Source organism: Hyla sarda, chromosome 2 (assembly GCF_029499605.1).
Source record: "Hyla sarda isolate aHylSar1 chromosome 2, aHylSar1.hap1, whole genome shotgun sequence".
NCBI lineage: Eukaryota > Metazoa > Chordata > Amphibia > Anura > Hylidae > Hyla > Hyla sarda.
Genome location: NC_079190.1, coordinates 156,372,423 through 156,396,716, shown reverse-complemented (window position 1 = coordinate 156,396,716; position 24,294 = coordinate 156,372,423). Strand labels below are relative to the sequence as shown.

The 24,294-nt window shown below is 42.8% G+C and overlaps 1 protein-coding gene across 4 annotated transcripts in view; it reads left to right on the top strand.

Annotated features, from left to right (window-relative positions):
• The window catches only part of ABCC4 (ATP binding cassette subfamily C member 4), a 371,576-nt gene that overhangs the window by 96,491 nt on the left and 250,791 nt on the right, over positions 1-24,294 (top strand). For all 4 annotated transcript variants that reach the window (XM_056555595.1, XM_056555592.1, XM_056555593.1 and 1 more), the window contains exons 12-13: positions 13,195-13,289; positions 21,401-21,487. In XM_056555595.1, coding sequence (XP_056411570.1) covers positions 13,195-13,289; positions 21,401-21,487 — 182 coding nt within the window. The remainder of the gene's footprint in view (positions 1-13,194; positions 13,290-21,400; positions 21,488-24,294) is intronic.

The following is a 24,294-nucleotide window of genomic DNA, read 5'->3' as shown; positions in this document are numbered from 1 at the left end:
GGGGAAAGGGCATAAATGCTCGAGAGTAGTCCCTTCGTCTGAGGCCCACTCCTACACAGCCGCTCGATGGGAGTGACACAGTCAACGTCCCCTTTCTCGAGGATAAGTAGTGCCGAAGCTTGGTATAGTGGGTCAATTCAGAGGCCGGAAGCTCCCATCGCTCAACCATCCGCTCGATGGAAAGGAAAGTGCGCTTGACCGGGTCTACAACATCAGCCCAGCAAAAAAGACCCCCGGGGACCCCAGACCCGGACCATAGGAGAAGTAAGCCCCGGTGGAAAGTCAGGGTGATATAGAAAGGACTGCATAGGGGAGAAGGAGAAAGAATGACCGAACCGTCTCGAACAATAGGTCCACCCATTCCAGACTGTTTTAACATATATTTTATATTTATTATATATTTCTCATTTTACTCACTACTATTGTGTATTTACTATTTTAATCCCTCCACCTGATGCAAGGGCCCTGCTAAGGTGACAGGAGATTCACTTAATTTTAATTCTATTTTATGCATCATATAATTGTCTTTATCTGGATCCTACTTCCTGTAATCACTTATATGATATCTTGTAGAGAATAGGGAGGGTATCCGGCTTCACAGCATAACTGTTAAAATCCAAGCTTTATTCTAATCCATTAAAACATGAACGTGCAGGGTAAAAACAAGCACACCGACGCGTTTTGGATCTAGAATGGCTCCTTAGTCATGGCAAATAGCAAGCAGAATTGTGCTGGTTTATATAGTATACCTGATATGATACTAAGCCAAAGACTTCCCATCCACTCGGGCCGGCGTGTGACGGCAGTTCCGGTGGATGTCAGGTGAGCAAGGCTTCGGACAAACTGAGTCAAATGAAAAACCCGTATTGGACTAATGCATAGATAGAGATTCGCATATCGCTATTAGACCGCCCTACACAAGTGTCAACACATGTCTGTGCTATGTATACATCAAAGCCACTTTCACACACATTGCATGTTGCCAATGGCTTTGATGTATTCATAGCATAGACATGTGTTCACACTTTTACTTTTATTTTTACACTTTAATAGTCCCCATAGGGGACTATTTATAGCAATCATTCGATTGCTAATCCTGTTCAGTGCTATGTATAGGACATAGCACTGATCAGAGTTATCGGTCATCTTCTGCTCTGGTCTGCGGGAAGGCAGATCAGAGCAGAAGACTCCCGGAAGACAGCGGAGGCAGGTGAGGGGACCTCCGGCTACCGTGCTGGATGATCGGATCGCCGCGGCAGCGCTGCGGGCGATCTGATCATCCAATTAAGTGACCGAGATGCTGCAGATGCCGTGATCGGTATTAATCACGGCAGCTGAGGGGTTAATGGCGGGATCGCGGGTGTCCGCCATTACCGGCGGGTCCCTGGCTGCGATCAACAGCCGGGACCTGCCGCGCATGATCCGGGCATCGCTCTGATGCCCACGGTTATGCTTAGGACGTAAATGTACGTGTACGTCATGGAGAATTCCGGCACCGGGCGGGGATCGGACCTGGATGCCTGCTGAAATCGTTCAGCAGGCATCCCGTGCCAAGGCCCAGGGGGGTCAAATCGCAAGTGAATTCACACTTGCGATTCTGGGTCATTACGGGTCTATGGTGACCCGGAATAGAAGGGGTATCGCGGGTGTCCATGACACCCACAATCCCCCTGAAGGGATAGGAGTGAGGGGGCAGGGGTGCCACCCCTCCTATCCCTGCTATTGGTGGTCTAGACGCGACCATCAATAGCAGATCGGGGGCGGGTTTGCTTTCATTTTCCCCGTCATGCCCACCCACGACAGGGCCGGTGCCGAAGATCCACTTACCGATCATGAGGTTGCGGGCGACGGAGATCAGCGGGCGGCGACGTCGTGTGGCTGGATCCTACGGAAGCCGTTGAGTTGCCTAGCGACATCTGGAGGGTACAGTCTGAGACCACTAGATAGTGGTCTCTAACTGTAGCCCTCCAGATCTTGCAAAACTACAACTCCTAGCATGCCCACACAACTGTTTGCTGTCTGGGCATGCTGGGATTTGTAGTTTTGCAACATCTGGAGGGTCACAGTTTGGAGATCACTTTGCAGTGGTCTCTAAAACTGTAGCCCTCCAGATGTTGCAAAACTGCAAATCCCAGCATGCCCAAACAGCTGTCTCGGCATGCTGGGAGTTGTAGCTGCGTACCTCCAGCTGTTACATAACTACATCTCCCAGCATGCCCTTTGGTGATCATTACATGCTGGGAGTTGTAGTTTTGCAACAGCTGGAGGCACACTGATTGGAAAATACTGAGTTAGATAACAGAACCTAACTGAAGGTTTTCCAACCAGTGTGCCTCCAGCTGTTGCAAAACTACAACTCCCAGCATGCACGGTCTGTCAGTTGTCATTTCGAAACAGCTGGAGGTTTGCCCCCTCCCTCCCATGTGAACGTACAGGGTACATTCACATGGGCAGGTTTACAGTAAGTTTCTTGCTTCAAGTTTGGGCTGTGGCAAATTTTTTGCCGCAGCGCAAACTCCTAGCGGGAAACTCGCCGTAACACACCAGTGCGAACGTACCCTAAAAACACTACACTACACTACACTAACACATAATAAAGGGTAAAACACAACATTTACACTCCTGTATACTGTGCCCCCCCCCCCAATAAAAATTAAAAATGTATTGTATGGCAGTGTTTCCAAAACAGAGCCTCCAGCTGTTGCAAAACAACAACTCCCAGCATTTCTGGACAGCCACTGACTGTCCAGGCATGCTGGGAGTTTAGCAACAGCTGGAGGCACCCTGTTTGGGAATCACGGGCGTAAAATACCCCTATGTCCACCCCTATGCAATCCCTAATTTAGTTCTCAAATGCGCATGGCGCTCTCTCAATTCAGAGCCCTGTCGTATTTCAAGGAAACAGTTTAGGGCCACATATGGGGTATCTCCATACTCGGGAGAAATTGCCCTACAAATTTTGGGGGGCTTTTTCTCCCTTTTACCCCTTATGAAAAGGAAAAGTTGGCGGCTACACCAGCTTGTTAGTGTAAAAAAAAAAAATAAAAAAAAAAAATTACACTAACATGCTGGTGTTGCCCCATACTTTATTTTCACAAGCATTAAAAGGAAAAAAAAGACCCCAAAATTTATAACGCAATTTCTTTTGAGTACAGAATACCCCTTATGTGGTCGTAAAATGCTCTGCGGGCGCACAACAAGGCTCAGTAGTGAGAGGGCACCATGTACATTTGAGGCCTAAGTTGGTGATTTGCACAGGGGTAGCCGATTTTACAGCTGTTCTGACATAAACGTAAAAAAAAAATAAATACCCACATGGGACCCCATTTTGGAAACTACACCCCTCACGGAATGTGATAAGGGGTACAGTGAGCATTTACGCCCCACAGGTGTCTGACAGATTTTTGGAACAGTGGTACGTGAAAATGAAAAATGTAATTTTTCATTTGCACAGCCCACTGTTCCAAAGATCTGTCAAACGCCAGTGGGGTGTAAATACTCACTGTACCCCTTATTCAATTCTGTGAGGGGTGTAGTTTCCAAAATAGGGTCACATGTGGGGGGGGGGGGGGGGGGGTCCGCTGTTCTGCCACCACGGGGGGCTTTGTAAACGCACATGGCCCCTGACTTCCATTCCAAACAATTTTTTTTACCAAAAGCTTAACTGCGCTCCTTCTCTTCTGAGCATTGTAGTGCTCCAGCAGAGCGCTTGACGTCCACACATGGGGTATTTCCATACTCAGAAGAGATGGGGTTTCAAATTTTTGGGAGCATTTTGTCCTATTACCCCTTGTAAAAAATATTAATTTGAGGGAAAACTAGCATTTTAGTGGAAAAAAAACAAATAATTTACACATCCAACTTTCACGAAAAGTCGTCAAACACCTGTGGGGGGTTAAGGCTCACTGGACCCCTTGTTACGTGCCTTGAGGGGTGTATTCTCCAAAATAGTATGCCATGTGTTTTTTTTTTTTTGCTGTTCTGGCACCATAGGGGCTTCCTAAATGTGACATGCCCCCCAAATACCATTTCAGAAAAACTCACTCTCCAAAATCCCGCTGTCGCTCCTTCCCTTTTGAGCCCTCTACTGCGCCCGCCGAACACTTGACATACACATATGAGGTATTTTCTTACTGGAGAGAAATTGGGTTACACATTTTAGGAAGATTTCTCTCCTCTTACCCCTTGTAAAAATTCAATAACTGGGTCTACAAGAACATGCGAGTATAAAAAATGAAGATTTTGAATTTTCTCCTTCAATTTGCTGCTATTCCTGTGAAAGGGTTAACAAACCTTTTGAATGTCATTTTGAATACTTTGAGGGGTGCAGTTTTTATAATGGGGTCATTTGTGGGGTATTTCTAATAAGAAGGCCCTTCAAATCCACTTCAAAACAGGACTGGTCCCTGAAAAATTTCGATTTTGAAAATTTTGTGAAAAATTGGAAAATTGCTGCTATACTTTGAAGCCCTCTGATGTCTTCCAAAAGTAAAAACATGTTAACTTTATGATGGAAACATAAAGTAGACTTATTGTTTATGTGAATCAATATATAATTTATTTGGAATATTCATTTTCCTTATAAGCAGAGAGCTTTAAAGTAAAAAATGCTAAATTTTCAATTTTTTCATCAAATTTTGGAATTTTTCACCAAGAAATGATGCAAGTATCGACAAAATTTTACCACTAACATAAAGTAGAATATGTCACGAAAAAACAATCTCTGAATCAGAATGAAAGCTAAAAGCATCCCAGAGTTAATGTTTAAAGTGACAGTGGTCAGATGTGCAAAAAATGGCCGTGTCCTACAATGAAAATTGGCTGGGTCCTTAAGGGGTTAAAAAGGTGAGATTTGCAGGAGAATTTACTTTGTTCCCTTTCCTGTTATAACATTGGATTTTTCTTTGTAAATATAGTAGAATAAAATAATTTGGTAGATTGGCCTTTTCCTCATCCTCCTCCACCATTACCCCCATATTATTTCTTAAAAGGTTATTCCAGGATCTAAGTTTTATCCTCTATCCAGAGGATAGGGGATACAATGTCTGATTGCCGGGGGCCCGCCGCTGGGACCCCCTGTGATCTCCCTGCATGTATGCAGGGCTGCTTCTCTTCCGGGTTTCAGAGACTTGAGATGTGACGTAACGTTACGCCCCCCCCTTGACGTTACATCACGCCCACTCCATTCATGTGTATGGGAGCAGTGGGCCCAAAGCTTAGATCCCGGAATACCCCTTTTAAAGGGCCAACATTTTCAGTGGAAAATGTTTTATTATTTATGTAGGTGAAGAATATTTTGGGGTTCTTTTTACTTTCTATGGCAATTCTTCTCTCTGCTGCAATGTTTGCTGGTTTTATTTTGCTTTCCTCTTATCGTCCCTTTCTTAACTGTTTTGGTTTGCCAAATTGGTTTTTGCCTATTTCTAGCCCTTTTGTTCCCGTAGGCTATATGTCGTACACAATATCTATTTAGGATGCTCTTAAGTGTCCCATATAGCCTGTGTACTTTTATAACTGAGGGCATGATCCCAAACTATGTCGCTGAGGTCCTCTCTAAGTTCTTGAATATTGGCCTTCCGGAAGTTTAATGTTTTTGTAGCCCCACTAGTAGACCTCCTCTTATAGGTTGAATGAAAACTTAAAATGTTGTGGTCAATATTACCAAGATACCTTGGATACTCTACCTTGGATACTTTTCTGGCCTATATGTTAGCATAAGGTCCAGAAACAACTCCCCCTCTTGTTGGGTCCTGCACTAGTTGGGATAGGTAATTGTCCTTTATAATTGCCAAAAATCTGTTTACCTTGCTCGACTTACAGGTTTCAGCTTCCCAGTTGATGTCAGGATAGTTAAAGTCCCCTATAATGATGGCTTCACCCTTCTTTGCTGCCCCATCTATTTGTCCTATAAGTAGGTTTTCTGCTGCCTAATAGGGTCAAGTGAATGGTGAATTTTAGCATGTAGTGTATCTGTGTAGTATTTCACTTCAAAGCACCTACACAAATGCTCCTCAGCACCTAACACTCATCATCTGCTCACTGCTAACACATCCATCTGCCATTAGTCACAAGCTCTCCACACTCACTCACTATCTCGCCCCGTTCACAGCACAACGTGTGCTCACCAATTCCTTACATGCTTTCCATACAGGTCAATATATTCCCGCCATTCATCATATGCTCTCTGTAATCACTCACTCGCCATCTGGCCGCAGTGACAGCACAACATGTTCTGCTCAATATTCACCGTTCGCCACTCACTGGAGGTTCCGATGTGCTCTGACCACTGCATCTGGATGAAAACTGATGCTGTGAGTAGGCTCCACCTTACTGTTTCCAGCAGACACTTATCAGCCGATAGATTTCACCAACATGGAGGCCGGCTCACCTGAAGCCTGTGTTGTGCGCATGAGATTGCACATGCATAAAACTGAGCTTAAGGTTAGTCTAGGAGACTATCTTTGTCCTATCTTTTCTATACACTGTGTCTGCTGTATAGCATTGGTGTAAGGGTTGTGAAGTCACACACCACACCGAAGCTATGGGGAAGAAATATAATACTTACTTAAACAGTTATTTCATTACATGATTTTGTTTAATAAACTAATAATATTGTGACAATTTCCCTTTTCAACTTTGCCCCACTCTGCAAATCTTATGGTCATATGCATGTTCACTATCTCTAGGAGTGGTCCCAGTAAAGGTGGCAGCTGGTGGGAAAAACTGGTGAAAAGCACCAAGGATTCAGTTAGAGGGAAGCTCAGGTTCAGGTCTAGGTCTGGGGCTGGCAGAGTATGTTTTTGGTTAAGGATCAGGCACCAGCCTAGGCCAGGCAGCATTCAAACATAAAATGTGTCAGCAGGTTAGAAACATTCAGCCCATTTAGTCTGGCCAGTATTTTGAATAATATTAATAGTCGCTGGCACAGGATCAAGAGTCGGGTATCAAATACAGACTACTTCTGTACAGCCTACTCTTTGCAGGCTCAGAGGCAACAGCATCATGCATCACTGTGGCAATTTCTCTTTACAACATAGAGCTGTGCACATGTAAATGACAGCTCCCCTTGTCCGATGTGCTGCAAGAGAGCTGGACCAGTCAATATGGAGTTCTCTGTGCACACCTTTTAGAGCGGGCTCAGGGATGTGGAAATTTAATTAAAAAAACTACTTGTCAACAGGACTAAAATGGCGCAAAATCTACTTGTCCCTCATGATGATCCACTTGTCCTGACCAATTTTCGCTTTCACACTCCTTTTTTCCTCCTCGCCCTATAATAGCCTTAACTACATACTATAATGATACCTTTTAATTTTTCAAGAACATATTCTCCGAACAAAAAAAAATATATACACACAGCAACAAAAGAATGCAGCAGCACACTGCCAGCACAGATATAGGTGAAACATGAACATGCAGATAAAACATGAAGAGCTATACAGCTATGGTGTAATAGATGCAAATGTGAAACTATGAAATAGTGAGGCACTTAGCTCGCAAATTTGTCTCCGCCGGCGGTCAAATCGCTTGGACTGTCCCACCGCGATAAGGTGGCCTCATTGGGACGGACCCTACACTGTGAATATGCCTCTGTGTGAACAGTTCAGTAAGCATGGCAAGGTCTGGAACATCCAAGACACCTTATATACACCAGGGGTGTGGAAATAAAAAAAAAAAAACTACTTGTCCAAGGGACTAAAGCGTAACACTATCTACTTGTCCCTCAAGAAAATCCACTTGTTCTGGTAGATGAAATAATTTCAACCAAAATAGTCTGATCCCCCCCCCCCACTAGACCACCAGGGATGGATATAAGATCCCTTTAGACACTGCTGACAGCGGTGATCTAATGGTTTAATAGACGATCGCAGCATGCCAGCCTATTAGCGGCGGGAGAGCTGTAGCTCCTCTTACGCCCAAACCAAGCCCAGAAAAGTCTAGATGTAACTTTTTGATCACCTTATAAAAAATTTCTCATATGAAGTGACCAAAAATGAACAATTCTGGACTATTTTTTACATTTACACCGTTCACCGTACGGTTTAATTAACATTATATTTTAATAGTCTGGACATTTCCACATGCAGAGATACCACTTATGTTTATTTTTGTACATTATTTTTATTTAAAGAAAATTGGAAACATTTATTAGGAAAGGGGCTTATTCACATATATAAACGCACTTTTTAAAATATTTTAATCACTATTTTTCAGTCTCAATAGGGACTTATGTGTTACTCGGGGGCGGGGGGGGGGTTCTGCTTCTCCAGTTTATGTGGTGCATTTTGTGCTGGAAGTGCCTTTTAGTTACTAGATAACTACAACTCCCAGCATGCCCTGATACAGCCTATGGTTGTGTGGGTGTTGCAGCATGTTGCACTGTATAGTAGTACAGTTAAGGTTATTGTGTAACATGCTGGGAGTTGTAGTTTTGGTTTGTGTCAGCTGCAGAGCCATAGTCTGTGTCAAGGAATACTGGGAATTGCAGATAGTAACTACAACACCCAGCATGCCCTGATGTAGCCTATGGCTCTGCAGCTGACCCGAACCAAAACTACAACTCCCAGCATGTTACACTTTATAGTTCTACAGTTTAGGTTATGGTCCAACATGCAGGGAGTTGTAGTTTTGGTTCGGGCGTGTTTGCGTGCATCCGTGGGACTCTTGGTTGGCGGGTGAGTATGAAGGGGGTGGGATTCTGGGGGTGCAATTTAGTGCGGGTGCCACTAAAAATAAATAAAATTAGATGGCACAACTGCCCTAATGCCTGACGTGCCAGTCCGCTCCTATACAAAACATTCATGCACACACATGTCATACATGCACCAGCCACTGCCCCCATATACATATACACACACACACACACACACACACACACACACACACACCCGCCACTGCCCCCCCAACATCATACATTACATACACTCACACCATACATACGCCATACATATGCACACATCATACATACACCTGCCGCTGCCCACCCCACATCATACATCACATACACACACACACACACACACACACATCACACTTAGACATCATACACATATCATACATTACATACACTTCACACATAGACAGACATCATAGACACATACACTCACACCATACATATCCACCAGTGTTTCCCAACCAGGGTGCCTCCAGCTGTTGCAAAACTACAACTCCCAGCATGTCCAGGGCATGCTGGGAGTTGTAGTTTTGCAACAGCTAGTGGCACCCTGGTTGGGAAACACTGATATACACCATACATATGCACACATCATACATACACCTGCGCTGCCCACCCCACATCATACATCACATACACACACACACACATCACACTTAGACATCATACACACATCATACATTACATACACATCACACACAGAGACATCATACACACATTATCCATTACATACACATCACATACACACATCATACATTACATACACATCACACACACAGACATCATACACACATCATACATTACATACACACATCACATATACACTCAAACCATACATATACACCAGTGTTTCCAAACCAGGGTGCCTCCAGCTGTTGCAAAACTACAACTCCCAGCATTCCCAGGGCATGCTGGGAGTTGTAGTTTTGCAACAGCTGGAGGCACCCTGGTTGGGAAACACTGATATACACCATACATATGCATACATCATACATACACCTGCCGCTGCCCCCCCATCATACATTACATACACACATCACACATACACTCACACCCTACATATACAACCACCCTTCCTGCCGCCGCCTGCATTCTCGGCCTCCTCACCTGAGACGGCCATGAGTGGACATCAGAGCTGTAGTCACCGCCGGTGTGAGGTGAGATTTCCTCACCCCCCTCCTGCTCTGTGTTTTCCCCGTGCAAACTAGCAACCGCCCCGTGGTGGATTAGGTCCTGTGGAGACAGAGCAGGGGGAGGGGGAGGGATAGAGCTGTGTGCGGGGGATGGAGCTGTGCACGGAGCTGTCTACATCCTTTCTCTCCCCTGCTGTGTCTTCTGAGCTCCGTCCATTCTCCGGGAGGGGAGATAAGGGGGTTCTGCAGTCAGCTGGAGGCCGCCCCCCCCTCCATACACTCTGAGTGCCGGTGTGAGGTGCAGTCTTCCATCGGCTCCTTTCGCCTCACACCGACATTAAAGAAAAAATAAGGGGGAAGTCTGTCTGTTCCTGCTAGCCCGATACAGGGCTAAATCTATAAACAATTCACCTGCCCGGCGCTCAAAACTACTTGTCCCGGGCGTCGGGCGATAGGATTTTCACATCCCTGGGGCTATTTAAACTCTGCAATAAATTTTGCTTATGATTGCGGCTACACTAGCATTTATATAGTCTGTTCTTCTGACCATTGCTTGTACCTAGCTATCTGTTTGCCTTGTGATTTTGTACTTCCTTTCTTTTCCTGGTTTGACCTCGACTGCTTGACTTGTTTGTTTGTCTGTTCATAGATTGATCTCCTGATTTTGATGTTGTCTTTCCTCTGGTTGACCCTGTTTCTGCTAACTTTGTCCTTGACCTGTCTGACTGCTACTGATCTGGATTGTCTGTGAATTCTGATTTCCAACACTTATTAAGTGTGAGGAACGTCGGCCGCCTGAGGATCCGTTGCCCAGGATGAATCGTCAAGTATGCAGGGAAAGTAGTTGTGAGTGAGCTCTAGGCTGCACTATTTCCTGGTCAATGTGACAAGTAGGCAGGCTGCTTCTGGGCTTCAGTAAAATGGCAACTAGCTCCCCCTTTTGTGGGATATAGGCTGTATTCTGCGCATGACAACGCGCACGTGCAGAACACAGCAGGTAGATATAAAGCAAATTATTGGACAGCTCCTGTCCTCACTCCCATATACAGGTTCTTCTAAAAAAATTAGCATGTTGTACTAAAGTTCATTATTTTCCATAATGTAATGATAAAAATTAAACTTTCATATATTTTAGATTCGTTGCACACCAACTGAAATATTTCAGGTCTTTTATTGTTTTAATACTGATGATTTTGGCATACAGCTCATGAAAACCCCAAATTCCTATCTCAAAAAATTTGCATATTTCATCCGACCAATAAAAGAAAAGTGTTTTTTAATACAAAGTCAACCTTCAAATAATTATGTTCAGTTATGCACTTAATACTTGGTCGGGAATCCTTTTGCAGAAATGACTGCTTCAATGCGGCGTGGCATGGAGGCAATCAGCCTGTGGCACTGCTGAGGTGTTATGGAGGCCCAGGATGCTTCGATAGCGGCCTTAAGCTCATCAAGAGTGTTGCGTCTCTCAACTTTCTCTTCACAATATCCCACAGATTCTCTATGGGGTTCAGGTCAGGAGAGTTGGCAGGCCAATTGAGCACAGTAATACCATGGTCAGTAAACCATTTACCAGTGGTTTTGGCACTGTGAGCAGGTGCCAGGTCGTGCTGAAAAATGAAATCTTCATCTTCATCTCCATAAAGCTTTTCAGCAGATGGAAGCATGAAGTGCTCCAAAATCTCCTGATAGCTAGCTGCATTGACCCTGCCCTTGATAAAACACAGTGGACCAACACCAGCAGCTGACATGGCACCCCAGACCATCACTGACTGTGGGTACTCGACACTGGACTTCAGGCATTTTGGCATTTCCTTCTCCCCAGTCTTCCTCCAGACTCTGGCACCTTGATTTCTAAATGACATGCAAAATTTGCTTTCATCCGAAAAAAGTACTTTGGACCACTGAGCAACAGTCCAGTACTGCTTCTCTGTAGCCCAGGTCAGGCGCTTCTGCCGCGATTTCTGGTTCAAAAGTGGCTTGACCTGGCACCTGTAGCCCATTTCTTGCACACGCCTGTGCATGGTGGCTCTGGATGTTTCTACTCCAGACTCAGTCCACTGCTTCCGCAGGTCCCCCAAGGTCTGGAATCGGTCCTTCTCCACAATCTTCCTCAGGGTCCGGTCACCTCTTGTCGTTGTGGAGCGTTTTCTGCCACATTTTTTCCTTCCCACTGACGTGCCTTGATACAGCACTCTGGGAACAGCCTATTTGTTCAGAAATTTCTTTGTGTCATACCCTCTTGCTTGAGAGTGTCAATGGACAGCAGTCAGGTCGGCAGTCTTACCCATAATTGCGGTTTTGAGTAATGAACCAGGCTGGGAGTTTTTAAAAGCCTCAGGAATCTTTTGCAGGTGTTTAGAGTGAATAAGTTGATTCAGATGATTAGGTTAATAGCTCGTTTAGAGAACCTTTTCATGATATGCTAATTTTGTGAGATAGGAATTTTGGGTTTTCATGAGCTGTATGCCAAAATCATCAGTATTAAAACAATAAAAGACCTGAAATATTTCAGTTGGTGTGCAATGAATCTAAAATATATGAAAGTTTAATTTTTATCATTACATTATGGAAAATAATGAACTTTAGCACAATATGCTCATTTTTTGAGAAGCACCTGTAGTAACATAACATAGTAATATAGTTTGTAAGGTTGAAAAAAGTGGTCAATGTGACAGGTAGGCAGAGAAAGATCCAGGAACAACGGGGGTTCTGCACAGACAAGGAACAGGATATACAGTAACGGAACACCTTTGTAGGAAATAGCATGCTAGTAACCTTTAATACTCAGGTAGGTTGGGAAAGGTGGTGCTGTTTGGATTTGGAGTATGACATTACTTATTTAAGTGGCAGGAAGAGAGCATTTACATCATTTAGGCATAGCTAGAAACAACAGCAGTAGAGAAAGCATGGCAGTAGAGAGAGCACGGTCCAGACGGTGAGCAGAAAAGTAACCCAACGGCAGGTGAGAGTTGACAACTAGCATTACAAGATATTAGTTGTGCTAATATATTTAAATTGTTCTTTTTCCATAGTTTTTTGCATATGGCTGAAAGTTTGTAAATTTTGTAAATAAGCCTGATTTGGGTTGAGCGTTAAATAATTTTGATTGCAGCTGTACAATATGTGCTATGTAAGAATGTTGTCCATAGCGACATCTTGTCCCAGATCAATGACCTGTTATTACAATGGGGGACATTTATCAAAACCTGTGCAAAGGAAAAGTTGTCCAGTTGCCCATAGCAACCAATATGATCGCTTCTTTCATTTTGCACAGGCCTTGTTAAAAATGAAAGTGCGCTGATTGGTTGCTATGGGCAACTGGGCATCTTTTCCACTGGACAGGTTTTGATAAATCTCCCCCAATGTTACTTTGTTATCATACAGGACATGCTGCAGTTAGATGATGGAGATCTGACGATGATCGGAGATCGTGGTGTTACTTTAAGTGGAGGACAGAAGGCCCGTGTTAACTTGGCAAGGTGAAAACATTACGTTGATATTGATGCAAAATTACTAACCTTTAAAACCAACCTTGTATAAACCAGTAGAAAAAGTGCAGTGGATCAGGTTATAGCTATCTTTATTTGCAAGCAATAATCTTTCCCGCATAACAAAGTTAATTCATTTGTCATAATTCTTTCTTTACATTTTATGTGGATCCTTTTACATGGTAAATGCTCTTAACAAGTGTGAAAAGCAGGAGTCCTTATACTGGTGGTTGCTCAACGTTTCAGTGATGCATGATCATTGAAACTCCATCTCGGAAATGTTGTCCATGACCATGGAGCAACCACGAGTCTAATGACTCCTGCTTTTCACACTTGTTAACCCCTTAAGGACGCAGCCCATTTGGGCCTTAAGGACGCAGAACATTTTATTTTTACGTTTTCATTTTTTCCTCCTCGCCTTCAAAAAATCATAACTCTTTTATATATTCATCCACAGACTAGTATGAGGGCTTGTTTTTTTGTGCGACCAGTTGTCCGTTGTAATGCATTAACTCACTTTACCATAAAATGTATGGAGCAACCAAAAAAATACTATTTATGTGGGGAAATTAAAAAGAAAACCGCAATTTTGCTAATTTTGGAAGGTTTCGTTTTCACGCCGTACAATTTATGATAAAAATGACGTGTCATTTATTCTTTGGGTCAATATGATTAAAATGATACCCATGATAATATACTTTTCTATTACTGTTGTGCTTAAAAAAAAATCACAAACTTTTTAACCAAATTAGTACGTTTAAGATCCCCCTATTTTGAAGACCTATAACTTTTTAATTTTTCCGTATAAGCGGCGATATGAGGGCTCATTTTTTGCGCCGTGATCTGTACTTTCTATTGATACCATATTTGCTTATATAAAACTTTTAATACATTTTTTATAAAAAAAATTTGGAAAAAAATGTAAAGCAGCTATTTTGGACTTTTTTTTACGTTCACGTCGTTCACTGTACGGTATCATTAACATTTTATTTTAATAGTTCAGATATTTACGCACGCGGCGATACCAAATGTGTATAAAATATTTTTTTAACACTTTTTGGGGGGGAAATAGGGAAAAAGGGGCAATTTATGTTTTTATTGGGGAGGGGGTTTTTCACATTTTTTTTACTTTATTTTTTTAATTTTTTTACTTTTATTTTTACACTTTAATAGTCCCCATAGGAGACTATTTAATGCAATCATTCGATTGCTAATCCTGTTCAGTGCTATGTATAGGACACAGCACTGATCAGCATTATCGGTCATCTTCTGCTCTGGTCTGCGGGAAGGCAGATCAGAGCAGAAGACTCCCGGAAGACAGCGGAGGCAGGTGAGGGGACCTCCGGCTGCCGTGCCGAATGATCGGATCGCCGCGGCAGCGCTGCGGGCGATCCGATCATCCAATTAAGTGACCGCAATGCTGCAGATGGCTTGATTGGTATTGATCGTGGCATCTGAGGGGTAAATGGCGGGTCCCTGGCTGCGATCAACAGCCGGGACCTGCCGCGCATTATCCGGGCATCGCTCCGATGCCCGCGGTTATGCTTAGGACGCAAATGTACGTCTTGGTGCGTCAAGTACCGCATCACCAGGATGTACATTTACGTCCTTCGTCGTTAAGGGGTTAACCCCTTAAGGACCGGGGTTTCTTCCGTTTTTGCATTTTCGTTTTTTGCTCCTTGCCTTTAAAGAAATCATAACTCTTTAAATTTTGCACCTAAAAATCCATATGCTGGCTTATTTTTTGCGTCACCAATTCTACTTTGTAATGGCGTCAGTCATTTTGCCCAAAAATCTGGTGAAACGGAAAAAAAAATCATTGTGCGACAAAATTGAAAGAAAAAAAAAACGCTGTTTTGTAAATTTTGGGGGCTTCCGTTTCTACATAGTACATTTTTCGGTAAAAATGACACTTTATCTTTATTCTGTAGGTCCATACGATTAAAATGATACCCTACTTATATAGGTTTGATTTTGTCGTACTTCTGAAAAAAATCATAACTACATGCAGGAAAATTAATACGTTTAAAATTGTCATCTTCTGACCCCTATAGCTTTTTTATTTTTCTGTGTATGGGGCGGTATGAGGGCTCATTTTTTTATTTTTATAATGCGGACATTTCCGCACGCGGTAATACCATATATATTTTTATTTACACCATTTTTTTTTTTTTTTATGGGAAAAAACTTTTAATAGGGGAGGGGTCAAACTTTTAATAGGGGAGGGGTTAAATGATATTCATTCACTTTTTTTTCATTTTTTTTTGCAGTGTTATAGCTCCCATAGGGACCTATAACACTGCACACACTGATCTTCATCATTGATCACTGGTTTCTCATAGGAAACCAGTGATCGATGATTATGCCGCATGACTGCTCATGCCTGGATCTCAGACACTGAGCAGTCATTCGGCAATCGGACAGCGAGGAGGCAGGTAGGGGCCCTCCCGCTATCCTGTCAGCTGTTCGGGATGCCGCGATTTCGCCGCGGCTATCCCGAACAGCCCACTGAGTTAACCGGCAACTTTCACTTTCGCTCTTAGCCGCGGCTAAAGGGTTAATAGCGTGCGTCACCGCAATCGGCGCTTCGCACTATTAGCGGCGGGTCCCGGCTTCACTATGACGCCGGGCCCGCCGTGATATGATGCGGGGTTACCGTGTAACCCCGCGTTATATCACCGGAGCAGGACCAAGGACGTACCAGTACGTCCTTGGTCCTTAAGGGGTTAAAGGGGTATTCCAGGAAAAAAAAATAATTTTTCTTTTATCAACTGGCCCTGGAAAGTTAAACAGATTTGTAAATTACATCTATTAAAATTTTTTTTATCCTTCCAGTAGTTATCAGCTGCTGAAGTTGATTTGTTGTTTTCTTCCTGACAACAGTGCTCTCTGCTGACACCTCTGCTTGTCTCAGGAACTGTCCGAAGCATTAGAGGTTTGCTGTGGGGATTTGCTCCTACTCTAGACAGTTCCTGAGGCAAGCAGAGGTGTCAGCAGAGAGCACTTTTGTTAGACAGAAAAGAACAACTCAACTTCAGCAGCTGATAAGTACTGGAAGGATTAAGCTTTTTTAATAGGAGTAATTTTAAAATCTGTTTAACTTTCTGGAGCCAGTTGATATATTAAAAAAGTTTTTTTCCTGAAATACCCCTTTAAGTTTAATTTCCATGTAAAGGATCCAAGTGAAATGTAGAGCGCTTCAACTAAATTCATTGGTCATAATTCTTTCTTGACAAGAGTCTTGAGTTACAGCCCACCAGGCCATTTATTCTTTTTTCCGCTAACTGAGTTTAACTACAGCCCAGTGTTAACGCGCATATCATGCATATTCAGGTTACAGCTACTAATAGAAGTTAGGGGAGCTGGGAATATCAAGGGAGAGATATAGGCATGAAGAGACAGAATCTGTTGAACGACCGAAGTGTTATATCTTACCCTATTACTAGATTTATGACCTGCTCTGCTCAGTGCCGCTTTGTCATTCATGCTGCTATGGCTGAGGGTGGGCTATAGAGAAACAGGGGAGCAGCATCCTCTCATCTTTGTGTTTGCAGTGTATGGGAGACACCATAGCAGCTAGTTTTCACTAAGTAGCTAAGGGACAAATGAAGATTATACATGAAGCCTGGACAGGGGCAAAATGCTGAAAAGTTTGTCATATAAGCCAGCTCCTGCACCAAAGTGCTTCCTTTTTGGAAACCTAACTTTCCTTATCAACTTTCTGATGATAAACTTATAAAATGCATCCACTAGAAAAAACACACATTATAAATGCATTAAAATTGCAACTTCTGTATGACTAACCAAAAAAGCCCATATAAGCATAATGATGATAAAATATAGTCTAATATATCAAGGGTCACGCCAATAAACTTCAAACATTTTGTATCCATGAAGGGCCTTAGCTGCAGCAAAACAAGTTATGGAATGCTGTTACCAAACTTAAACATCCAAAAAGGTGTTCTGGATTATTATACGTGGCTTCCCTCTGCCCCTTGCAAACTTCTTTGCGGTTTCCTTTTAAATGGCTCCACCGAGCACTCCCACGCAGACCCCTTCACATTCTGTCAACTACTTTGGTCTGGACAGGTACACCTGTAGCGCTTGGGATAGAGAAAGACAACTTTAAAGGGTACTTCACCCCAGACATCTTATCCCACATCCAAAGGATAGGGGATAAGATGTCTGATCGCGGGGGTCCCGCCGCTGGGAACCCTGCAATCTCCCCTGCAGTACCCTCTGTCATCTGGTGCACGGAGTGAACTTCGCTCAGTGCCTGATGACGGACGATACAGTGGCTGGAGGATCCTGACGTCATGGCCCCGCCCTCCTTGTGACGGTACTCCCCCTCCCGCTCAATGCAAGTCTATGGGAGGGGTGTGGCAGCTGTCACGCCCCCACCTATTGATTTGCATTGAGGGGGCAGGGAGCGAAGATGACTGGGTGCTGCAGGAGAGATCGCCGGGGTTCCCAGTGGCGGTACACCCGCAATCAAACGTCTTATCCCCTATTCCTTTCGGTAGGGGATAAGATTTCAAAGGGCGAATTACCCCTTTAAAGGGGTTATCCAGGAAAAAAATTTTTTCTATAAATCAACTGACTCCAGAAAGTTAAACAGATTTGTAAATTACTTCTATTAAAAAATCTTAATTCTTTCAGTACTTATGAGCTTCTGAAGTTAAGGTTGTTCTTTTCTGTCTAAATCCTCTCTGATGACACCTGTCTCGGGAAACGCCCAGTTTAGAAGCAAATCCCCATAGCAAACCTCTTCTAAACTGGGCGGTTCCCGAGACAGGTGTCATCAGAGATCACTTAGACAGAAAAGAATAACCTTAAATTCAGAAGCTCATAAGTACTGAAAGGATTAAGATTTTTTAATAGAAGTAATTTACAAATCTGTTTAACTTTCTGGAGTCAGTTGATATATATAAAACAGTTTTTTCCTGGAATACCCCTTTAAGTGGTATACTCAAGTTGAGGAAGTTTGTCCAACTGGTTTCATTAGATGCATCCAAAGTTACTGTTGTAATATGCCTTTCCCTAAGAGATTGTTCCTGTGAGTAGAAAACTATACCATGCTAGGTTGTTTTTCCCTTTCATGCGAAAGCATGTCCCCTCCATTTGAAACCACCCCCTCTACCTGCTTAACCCCTTAACGACATCAGATGTAAATGTGTGTCATGGTGCGGTGGTACTTAACGCACCATGACGTACATTTGTCATGGACATGACCTTGCACCGGTCCGATGCTCCCGTCATGCTCGGCAGGTCCCGGCTGCTATCAACAGCCGGGGACCCGCCAGTAAGGGCGGACATCAGCGATGTCCGCCATTAACCTCTCAGATGCCGTGATCAATACAGATCACAGCATCTGTAGCAGTGCGGTCAGAAAAAATGGATGATTGGATCGCCCTCAGCGCTGCCACGGGGATCCGATCATCTATAATAGTGGACAGAGGTCCCTTATCTGCCACCGTCCGTCTCCTGGGGTCTATGTGCTATGCATAGCACTGAACAATATTAGCAATCAAATGATTGCAATAAATAATCCCTTATGAGGACATAAAAATATAAAAATAAATGTGAAAAAATTTGAAAAATCCCTTCCCCAATAAAAAAAGTAAAACGTCCGTTTTTCCCATTTTACCCACAAAAAGTGTAAAAAAATTTTGGTATTTGGTATCGCTGCATGCGTAAATGTTCAAACTAACAAAATATAATGTTAATTATCCAGTATGGTGAATGGAGAAAACTTTAAAAAAATTTAAAATAAAAAGTCCCAAATTGCTGCTTTTTTGTCACATCATATTCCAAATTTTTTTTATAAAAAATGGAGTAAAAGTTTTATATATGCATGGTGGTATCAATAAAAAGTACAGATCATGGTGCAAAAAATGAGCCCTCATACCGCTGCTTACACAGAAAAAATGAAAAATGTATAGGTATTCAAAATAGAGGGATTTTAAAGGGGTACTCCGATGGAAAACTTTTTTTTTTTTTTTAATCAACTGGTGCCAGAAAGTTAAACAGATTTGTAAGTTACTTCTGTTAAAATAAATCTTAATCCTTCCAGTACTTATTAGCTGCGGAATACTACAGAGGAAATTCTTTTCTTTTTGGAGCACAATGCTCACTGCCCATTTTAGGAACTGTCCAGAGCAGCATATGTTTGCTATGGGGGTTTTCTCCTACTCTGGACAAGTTCTTAAAATGGACAGAGATTTCAGCAGAGAGCACTGTGCCTGTGATGTAAGCAGAGAGCTCTGTGTTTAAAAAAAAAAAAAAAAAAAAAAAAAAGAATTTCCTCTGTAGTATTCAGCAGCTAATAAGTACTGGAAGGATTAAGATGTTTTTAATTAAAGTAATTTACAAATCTGTTTAACTTTCTGGCACCAGTTGATTTAAAAAAAATAAAAAAAATTAAAAAAAACCACCGGTGTAGCGCTTTAAACGTAGTAATTTGGCTAAAACGTTTGCGATTTTTTTAAAGTGGTACAATAATTTTAAAAAATTATGTAATCATGGGTATCATTTTATTCGTTTGACCCACAGATTAAGGAACACACGTCATTTTTTTATGTAAATTGTACAGCGTGAAATCAAAACCTTCCAAAATTAGCAAAATTCCGGTTTTCTTTTCAATTTTGCCACACAAGTAGTATTTTTTTGGTTGCGCCATATATTTTAGGGTAAAATGAGTGATGTCATTGCAAAGGACTACTGGTTGCGCAAAAGGCAAGCCCTCATACTAGTCTGTGGATGAAAATATAAATGATAAAAAAAAAAATCTATGATTTTTAGAAGGTGAGGAGGAAAAAATGAAAATGCAAAAACAAAATTGGCCTGGTCTTTAAGGGGTTAAGCTCCATCAGGTTGCAGTTGTAATGCATAACATTTTTTAGTGGATGCATTTAATATGCTTATTATATCAAAATAAAGCATTTATTTAGGGTATAGTTTTACTTTCTGTATGTACCGTATTTTTCGTCCTATAGGACGCACCGGCGTATAAGACGCACCCAATTTTTAGGGGCAAAATCTAAAAAAATTAAGATTTTGAACCCAATAGTGGTCTTCAACCTGCGGACCTCCAGATGTTGCAAAACTACAACTCCCAGCATGCCTGGACAGCCGTTGGCTGTCCGGGCATGCTGGGAGTTGTAGTTTTGCAACATCTGGAGGTCCGCAGATTGAAGACCACTGCAGGAGGAGGTAATACTCACGTGTCCCCGCCGCTCCGGACCCGTCACTGCTGCCCTGGATGTCGCTCCACCGCTGTCGCCGTGTCCCCGTCGCTCTGGAACGTCTCTGCTGCCGGCCGGGTATCCTTGCTCTCCGTCGCCGCCATCACGTTGTTACGCACGTACGCGACGACGTGATGACGAGGAAGGAGAGCGCCGGCCATACAGGGGATCCCTGAACGGAGAAGACACCGAGGAGGCAGGTAAGGTCCCTCCTGGTGTCCTGTAAGCACTAACCCGGCTGTTCAATCGGGCTGTTCGGGACCGCCGCGGTGAAATCGCGGTGGTCCCGAACCGCTCGACTGAACAGCCGGGTTAGTGTCACTTTCCCTTCAGACGCAGCGGTCAGCTTTGAACGCCGCGTCTGAAGGGTTAATACAGGGCATCACCGCGATCGGTGATGTTCTGTATTAGCCGCGGGTCCCGGCCGTTGATGGCCGCAGGGACCGCCGCGATAGGGGTGTATTTGCCGTATAAGACGCACCGTCTTATAAGGCGAAAAATACGGTATATAAAGATTAGATTAATGTAGGAATGAATGCTTCAGGTAACAGATAAATATGTAACAATCCAGTGGGGGTAGCACCATGTAGTACCTTTGTTGTAGTGTGAATTTAGGTGAGCTCCACCATGTTATTTGTTCTTTGTTTAAAAGGATCTGTGAAGCACTTGTGTACTTGTAAAATCCTATTATATTCAACAATAATATATGTAATGTCTGTACTCAACACCATACAAATAAAATACAGCCTCACATAACACTCATACTCTCATGTGATTCTATCTATTCGTATTTTGCTATGCATGAGACCTTAGTGCTAGATTTTGATGTTTTTTTGTGTTACCTTTTCTCTTCTACAGGGCTGTTTATCAGGATGCAGATATTTATCTGCTGGATGATCCCCTGAGTGCTGTAGATGCTGAAGTCGGAAGACACTTGTTTGAAAAGTATGTATATCTTTAAAGTAATCGGTCACCCAGGAATTTTATAGCAAACTCCTGCGATCCAGCATTACTTGCAGTTAGAGCAAGGGTACCTGTATGTAGCGTCTCAATTGGTGCTAGTGGAAAAATCTATTTTATTACCGTCCCGAGGAGTCAACATTACAATGCTGTGGTTTGCAATAACTCTACCTGTTGTGCTTTTCCCACTCTCTTTGATGGACAGCAAGGGCTGAATTGGGATCACTGTCCACAAGCAGTGGCACCACCTGCAAATCTCACTGTCCATATGCCAGGATTTTGCTAGGGGAGCCCTAGGTGTCCATCAAGAAAGAAAAGGGCAGAGAAAGCAAGCCGGCAGAGGGGTTTGTGGCCTGGAGCACAGCAGTGCCTCGGCCATGCCTTTTTTGGCTCCTCAGGACGATGATAAAAGATGTTTTTCCTACTGAAGCACCAACCTCTCCCATAATTATTTTATTCCAAAGACTGTTTCTATAACAAGAGGCATTCTCTGTCTAGAGGAAAAACAGTTTCTACACTAGCACAGAAGGGGATTGATTCTTTACTGTTCGAGCAGTGAGACTATGGAACAAAGAGAAGGTGGACATGGAAAACTCAATAAAAGATCAGTAGGCATTTCTAGAGAGCCATAATATTACAAATTATCAGTCGCGTAGAAAATCTCCGCTGGCACTGGCCGGACTACTTCAGGAGAGGCAGGTGAGTAGGGGCGCCTCAGACCGCAGATCTTTGCATTCTCAGCTGTTAATGTCCAGAAATTACAATCCACAAATCATAAAAAGAAGAAATGATGCTGCAGCACTCGTCCTAGTCTCTAACAGCTTTATTGCAGGCATGCAAGCAGCAGTAAATACCACCTACCTGCAATAAAGACGTTAAAGATTAGGACAAGTACTGCAGCATCATTTCTTCTTTTTATTACAAATTATAGTCACTAGATTCTGATGGTGGATCTCTGATGCAGACATTTATTCCGATTGCCAGATTTGGAGTCAGGAAGGAATTTTTACCCCTAAAATGAGGAAAGTTGCCTTCTACCTCATGTGTTTTTTATTTTTTTTTATTTTTTTTTTTTACTTTCTCTGGATCAACACCATAGGATCAAAGGCTAAACTCGGCAGTCGTGTGTCTCTTTTCAGCCTGTCAAACTATAAAAAAAAAAGCTATGTAACTTTGTAACCAACAGAGATACTACGTACAGGTACCATTGCTCTAATTGCAAGTAATTCTCTATGCTCAGCAGTTTACTAGCCAAATGGGTGGCACATTCTGTTTATCTTTCATGATATCTTGTGGTGTCATTTTGGTCACTTTTGTAACATTATTACTAAACTGGAGTTAGTGTATGAGACACAAACTTCAGTGCAAAACTAGATACTTAATAGTAAAACCTATTCCTTGCAATCAACCTATTTATTACAAACATTGTTTTATATTTTATTTTTATTTTTTTACTTTGCAGCAAAACAATGTTGGTTAATAGAACATTCTGGCTTTGTGAGCTATAATTAATAGCACAAGTTTTTTTTTTTTTTTTTTTTTTTTTTAGATAAAGTAGAAAAGATTGTGGAATCACCAAATTATAAGAATAAAAATTATGGAACCATCAATTAACCCCTTAAGGATTAAGCTAATTTTGACCTAAAAGGAGAACTCCAGGATAGGGAGGTTTTTAAGCAAATTAAAAATGTTGTCAGGCATATATATATATATATATATATATATATATATATATATATATATATATATACATAGATAGATAGATATAGATATATACGTGTGTGTGTGTGTGTGTATATATATATATATATAATCTATCTCTCTAACATTCACCAACCCCCCCCCCCCCCCTATGCCTTTGTTGTCCTGCTGAGTTCCCTTGTCCGCTCCTCTTCTGGATTCCTTTTGGTCAACACGTCATCTTGTTGCTCAGCTGGACACAGCGTTTTCCCACCCCTGCCAGTTATTGCTGTTCTGCAATCTGATGTATTAAAGGGGTTCTCTGCTGTAAACATCTTATCCCCTATTCAAAGCATAGGGGATAAGATGTCAGATCGCAGGGGTCCCGCTGCTGGGGACCCCCACGATCTCCGGGCTGGCAGTGGAGGTGTCTGGAACATGGAAGCTTGCAGCTTCAGCATTCGTGACATCACGACACGCCCCCTCCATTCATGTCTATGGGAGGGGGCATGACGGCTAGTCCATAGTCCTCACGCCTCCTCTCATAGATGTGAATGGAGGGGGCATGGCGGCTGGCATCACCAGTCATCGGGCATGGAGCGGAGTTTGCTCTGTGCAGTGAATGACAAGGGTGCCGCAGCGCAAATCGCAGGGGTCCCCAGCGGCGAGACCCCATGATCTAACATCTGATACCCTATTCTTTGGATAGGGGATAAGATGTTTAGAGCGGAGTACCTCTTAAAGCCATGGCACTGGTCTTCCTTGCTTAATACATCAGATTGCAACCCAGCAATCACTGGTAGAGGCAGGACATTTCTGTGGCCAGCGATTGCTGAGCTGCAGCATGATGTGTTGACCAAGATGAACCTAGAAGAGGAGCTCACAGAGGACCGCAGTGGGACAACTGAGGCACTGGGGGAGAGGCGGGAGGTAAGTAAATGTTTTAATCATTTAATTTAATTATTTTTGTTCTGTACCACTGCAGGTATTAACAGAATAAATCAACTGATCATTTATCACACTGAATCTGCAGCTTTAAGACATATCCCATGTGTGGCCCTAGTGCACTGCTTCATTAGCGTACAGGCTAATACATAAATTTAGATGCAGTA